Source organism: Lineus longissimus, chromosome 17 (assembly GCF_910592395.1).
Source record: "Lineus longissimus chromosome 17, tnLinLong1.2, whole genome shotgun sequence".
NCBI lineage: Eukaryota > Metazoa > Nemertea > Pilidiophora > Heteronemertea > Lineidae > Lineus > Lineus longissimus.
In genome coordinates, this window is record NC_088324.1 from 5,542,395 (window position 1) to 5,549,048 (window position 6,654).

Here is a 6,654-nt window from a genome sequence, read left to right on the forward strand (position 1 = left end):
TGAATTTCGGCCACTAAAATTATGATACTCAAGTTTCACCTATCTAAGACAGGTTGTTAGTTTCTTCCGAAATCGACACAAAGGCAGCGCCGAAACATGACGTAATGACCATCGGGTAAATTGGTGTCGCCAACCCAACCAAATTAGACATGTTGAATAGCATCGAATGAATACATGTGTGTATGTGCTCATTTTGAGGCCTGACCTAAATATTTAGAAACGGTCTCTAATCGGTGATACTAGAGTAACTTCATTAATTGACAAGAGCTTTGAGTTTTGAAGTCATTCAAATCCCTTGAAGAGTGCCGCAGAGTTGTTATGTTCAGTCGAAATACCGACAGATGTTCCAGGAGTGAGCTGGTGAGTTTCAATATAACTCATCAAGCGGGGAGTAGATCCACATTCAGTTCAACCGGACAGCCCGAGGAAGCAACGCCGCCCAGACTTATCCTCCGCAGTCAGGTAAGATTATGACGGTTGGTTAAAGCTGTTACGCTTTGTTTTTCAAGCACTATTCGTGAATATTGCATTTTTTATGAATACTAGCTAGTGGGTGAAAATTTCATGATAAGTATTTTACTCTTTGCATTTTTTTGTAACGAACAATTACTTTTTTCTTGACGGAATGCAATAGAACTATTGCCATATCGGTTTCATTTTTCTGGTGTATTCTCGTTTTTTTTTTCTTTTCGTTTTCGTTTATTCTGATTCGAACGAGATGACCGGTTTTCATCTTACGATGTATTATCGTGTTACTAGTTTGGCTGACAGTTAACTCTGCTCTCTTTTCTTCCGTAGATTACCTTTTGTTTACAGCCATCATGAGAACCTTCGTCGTTCTGGTGACAATAGCTGTGCATCTAGCAGCTTCAGCAGGTATGTGTTTTTTTTCACGGAAAACGGGTAAAACGTCACCGCCAAATTTCATTGGCATGATATTTTCACTGATTTTACGAATAACCTCGATTCTGTCATCAACTGTACTATCAAAAACAGATTAGTTAAAAAAAACTCTAATTTAAAAACCAGAAATATAGCCTTTCTTTCAGTAGCTGTATATCAGGGACCAGTCTACCGATTCAGACGACTCTTGTACGTCTGGACCGCATTCGCTCTCTACTACCCAATGGCATTTACTTCTTAGTTGTTCATTTAAACATTTCATCACCATGTTGATTGTATGTACAGCTCTTTTGGGGGGGGGGGGGGGATGGGGGCGGGGGGGGGGGGGGGGGTGATTGAATGACGTTTGAAGGGATACGGGTTCTTCTTTGCGAGATTGCTGCCCTTATCCCGCACGCATGGCGGATTTATTCGGGGGAATTTACACCAAATAACACCCGGCTGAAAGGCGTCTGACGCCATTGCCCTGGTCGGGATATGATGGAAGGGCAGATGATTCATGCACTATAGGTTATCATCAATTTCAGCAACAAGCACCTTCTGTGGTTACTGGAGTATCTGTCAAGGATGGACTTAAGAAGCAGAGACACTGGGTGAACTTTCCGAAAAAAATTACAAGTCCGAAACTTAAAATATGAAATAATATAAAGAATGCTGCTTGCTAACTTATATCAAAGATACATCTTGGGTTAATAACAAATATTGAATAAATGAAACAGTCTTTCAGGTTGATATCTTCTTAATTATGAAAAACAAAATAATTTTTTGATGCAAGGAATGAGCAAACCTGTTCACTTTTCTCTGCCCAAAACTTTATCACTGCGTGAATAATGGTCATTGCTGGGGTAAGCTAGCATTTTGCCGAAACAAATCACCTACATGTTGATAGTTTATGAGTAAATGGTGATTTTATTTGCAGCTTTTTCAATTTCTTCCGATGGGCATGATCATGAGGTTTTACAAGGAACCAGTTTTGGACCCACCTTGCACTGAAGGCCAATGTGCAGACGTGGGCATAGGCCTATACATGTATATGTTAAAGCATATGACAAATCTGTGGCCTGTACAGGAATTTTATTAGATAATCCTGAAGTATGGTAACTTTACAGGCAGTATGGCCAAGAACAACGATGTAAGAGCATGGTGAAATGACATGTTATTCATATTACATGACTTTTCCATTCATTGATGGTTTGCAAAGCTTCATGCCACTTGTATATCTAATAAAGAGCAAACTGAAAGAGTTTTTATCATGCATCGGAAAAATCTTCGATTTCAGAGTTGTTTCGGACTGATTTTTCTGGTTCCAATGGATATTCGTAAGTATGTACGACTGTTCACGGTGTCGGGCATGGTGAATGTCGATAGAAAAATTTCGCGCGTATGGCAAGCCGTTCGTCCAATAACTTCCAAAACTTAGTTTCATGGAAGAAAACCATGGTTTTTTTCAAGCATAGGTTTATTTTTAAAATACATAGTTTTCTTGCAAAAAACTTGGTTTCTGATTAAAAAATTGTGTTTTTTAATAATAAACCTACGCTTCTTCCATAAATCATTGATTCATTGAGAAAAGCGTGGATTCTTCCATGAAACCACGTTTTAAAATTACTGAAAACTAGGTTTTCTTAATTATTGGACACACGGCTTGCCATATGCTCGACGTTTAGCATTCTGCCACGGATCAAGTATAGCTTTAGTGCTATAATTCCTTGATTCTGCTATATTCAGTGAATTATGTTGTTTATTACAAACCCACGTATTATGATGATAATCTTTGTTGTTGCATATCCAGTAAAAGAAGTAAAATACGTGCACATGTATGCATTAGATGAAAAAATATACAGTGGTTATTTTTCCAAAGCCTCTTCGCAATAGTTAATAGGTCCGGACTAAAGAAGCTAATTTACATGTAGGTCCGTTTTGGGTTTTGTTTCCGGTCGGGTTTTTTACCTAAGTGACAGGAGTAATCAAACTTCTGTTTGCAATTTGCCATGTAACTTCTTCTTTTCAATACATGTAGGTCTGAAGGAGGGGCCTCGTCCGTCTATGACAACGAATTTGGCCGAAATGTTCTTCAGCTTGATGGAATCAACCAGTACGCTCTTGTCCCTGCAGTACGGTTCCAGGAAACCGACTTCACCATCGAAATGTGGTTCAAAACAACCGCAAATAACAAGAGGCAGGTCCTAATTGGCGACTGGTCAAAGCCTTGGCAGTTTCTGATTGAGGTGACGGCGAGTGGGGAAATCGAGGTCACCCTCAGACGAAACATCAACAGTGCAGGAAGTGATCCCAAGCAGAATCTGTTGACCGCCAGAGGAGGCACCGTGGAAGTGGGCCAATGGCAGTACCTCCAAGTGAAATACGCCCACGGGCCTGGTACTTGTCTCGTTTACCTGAATGACGTCGAGGTGGCACAAAGCACTACCACTTATACGGATCACAACCTACAGGTTAACACCCACGAACAATACGAGATCGGCTACAAGAAAGACTCCAATAGCGACTACTTCAAGGGACGAATTGGCTTCCTCAGAATCCTTAACGAGGTTTTTAACCTTGCCGCCCCTGCACATGGTAAGAGGTTCAATTTTCCACCTTGACGAAGTTCGGCTTGCGATGGACTTGTAAATGTAATGAAGTTGCGATTGCTGATCCATTACGAGTTGTGCTTCGTTTGTAGTATCTTTTCAGTTAATGTTTCAGCCATTCAATCGCAAGTGCATGCAGCCCTCGTCGACTGGAAGTGAGCATAAATAATACTTACCACTCCCTATCGCAACCCCTTCGTACGACAACCACAGAACGGTGAATTCTTTGCTTGTCGGCACACAGGCCATCCTTTCGACAGAAAGCGATGAACGCTGCAAGGCTCGGGCTAATAATACAACCACTTGTACAATGAGAAAACCGTACGAGTGGCCCATCCGAGTATCCAGATTGCATGAGACGAGTTTCAACGGCCTGAAAGCTTGAGACCGGTGCGGACGGTTTTTCAACAGTCAGAGTCTGGGTTGCTCACGAGCATTCTCGTGCAATACCGATATTTTTATTTGAACGCTCAGGTATTGTTCATGCATCTTTCAAACATTTCTCTCAAAATAAACTCTGCTAAGTTATGAGGAGCAGTGGGGTTTGTGTATCAAATTAAACAACGAAAAATTTGGTTTTAAATGCTTTTGACAGCTTCCATATTTTCACCAAACCTAGCGGTTATGGTTGCCTAGCCGTAACCGCTGAATTCAAAACGAGGCTTCGTTTGTAAATACTGTAGTGCACTTAGACTGTAAAGTGCGGTTCGTTTTAAATCCAGATATTTTTTGTTGTATTATGAAAGCCGGCCCATGGTACACTGTCAGTAGTTTTAGATGAATTTGAATGGGCTTTTGAGGCATTTTTGGGAGGTTTTCATGGTCTTGTATCTGCCGGATCAATTCACTTTTGGTATTTGATAATTGTAATGTATCTGCCTACAAATGCTTCAGCACAACCCGATCTCGACGTGGATCATTTTTTGTTAAAATCTTGGCATCGTGGCGAATTTTTATGTCATATCAACACTTTTTGGTCATGGTTTTAGGTTATAATCTCTAACCATAGCATTAATTGATAACTAAATGTTTGTTCATAGGAATCGCATATGACTGTCATATATCTAGACAATGCAAAGACGTGCTCAGTCCTCTGAAACTGAGAGAAAATGGGCAGAGATTGTGCACGTGTCCAAAAAACCGTAATCATTTATAAGCATTGATTAAGACTTTTTTCACCCATTCTTACTAAATATCAAGAATCGAAGTACATACATGTATGTATGTCGAAAACCACTCGTTATACTAAGATGCTTTCTAAGAGAGCATTGACTAGGCAGTTTTTGACTTCTGTCTTGTTTTACTCGCCTGCGTGCGCCATACTTACTGTAGTTAGGCTGTGGTGGCTGATTAATCAAGAATACGATTGTAATATCTATTTGCAGAGCTCTATCACACTGAATTCTCAGGACCTACAGATCACATTGAATCGTGAGTTAGCCATGTCACTATCCCATAGCGAATATAGAATTTCAGACTTTTAGTGAACAAGAGAATTTAAAACCCATTAAGAGCAGTCCAATGGAACAAGAAAAACACAATTTCTGCTTCTTTGGCAATAATTTGTGTATAACTTTATACACATCTCTTTGGCCTTGTAGTCTGATTGAGAAGTAAAACCCAGGTTCATTCACTTCATCTCTTTCAGAATCAGCGAAGGTGCCTCCTTCGTCTTCGACAGTGAGTTAAACAAACTCGTCCTGGAGCTTAATGGTACTGGGTATGCTCATGTCCCCGCGGTCAAGTTCCAGAAGCAGGACTTTACCATCGAAATGTGGTTCAAATCAATTGCAAACGGCAAGAGGCAAGTCCTTTTCGCCGATTGGTCCAAACCATGGCAATTCATTATTGCGGTAAAGGCCGACGGGAAGATACAGGTGGATCTCAGACGAAACATCAACAGTGCAGGAAGCGATCCGAAACAGAATCTGATTGAAGCCAGTGGTGGCTCTGTGACCCGTGGCGTTTGGCAACACCTTGTCGTCACGTATTGGCACGTGTCTGGTACGTGTGTTATTTACCTAAATGACCAAGTGGTGAGCTCCCTCAGTACCACATATCCTGATCACGACCTACAGGTGAATGACCATCCAACCTACGAAGTCGGCTACAAGAAGGACGGCAATAGCGACTTCTTTAAGGGGCGCATTGCACTCCTGAGTGTTGATGGCAACGCGTACAACTTACTTGGCCGTTCAGGTAAGATATAATCGAAGATGCTAGATAGTCCATTCCTTTTTATTTGTCCGCATAATTTTGAGCTTTGAGCGTGAACTACTGAATGGATTTCTTTGAAGTTTGTTTGTTAATGATCTGAGCTGCGTGACCACTTTTTTGTTCAGCATTGTCAGTGGCAGGGTGCAGAAATTACGCACAATTTTCAGCAAAAAATGCATCAAACTAGAATTCCAAATCAGACGAAACGTTTTAAAGAACGCGTTTTGAGCTTTTAAGGTGGTATTAATATTGAATTCCTTTCCATCTATGGAACTGACTTACAATGCTTTATCTCTTTTTTATAGCTTTTCCATCTTGTGACCACTAAGATGTCTGCATTACTGAGATGCATGCAAATGGCCCTTCCTCGGTTTCTTCTCAGTGAATCGCTTGATTGATGATTATTCTCCAGTATCTACTGTATACATCAATAAAATCCCTTAAAGTATATTTATGTGTGTTTTTTGTTCTTTACGTTTTACGTTTACTGATTAGATCTGAAACTAGTCGAATAGATGAGGCATCGATCAATTTATTACGCGTGCCCTTCCTATTAGTAAAAAAACACAGCTGAATTTCCAATTTCAGTGCTCTATTTGTACTTTATCACATACTTTACAGTATTCAATAATCGATTATTGAAATCTGGTCCCCGAATATGTCAGTATATTATTAGATGTTCGCCAACCTGGGCCTTTACCACTCTAGCAACAAAGCAAATATGGCTATGTTATCTACCCTAAGTCGCTAAGTTCGTATTGTTCTTTTAAATCTGGGGGACCCTTAATCTCTTTCCTGTTGTTTTGTAACGTACATTGGCTTGTGGTAGACTCTTGTATTTTCTTGAGTCTATACGTCTAAATCCACTTTTAGTTCTTATGTTCAAATATACTCCTATCACCTGTATTTTGATCGGAGCCATCAATGTCCACTATGTTTGGAC

At 40.3% G+C, this 6,654-nt stretch overlaps 1 protein-coding gene across 1 annotated transcript; it reads left to right on the forward strand.

Annotated features, from left to right (window-relative positions):
- The first annotated feature begins 388 nt into the window (after positions 1-388).
- LOC135501582 (uncharacterized) lies at positions 389-6,161 on the forward strand. The gene is made up of 7 exons (XM_064793753.1): positions 389-462; positions 799-876; positions 2,183-2,222; positions 2,924-3,480; positions 4,880-4,925; positions 5,143-5,693; positions 6,017-6,161. Exons 2-7 carry the CDS (start codon positions 822-824, stop codon positions 6,037-6,039), a joined length of 1,272 nt encoding a protein of 423 aa, XP_064649823.1. The 5' UTR covers positions 389-462; positions 799-821; the 3' UTR covers positions 6,040-6,161.
- Positions 6,162-6,654: the final 493 nt, after the last annotated feature.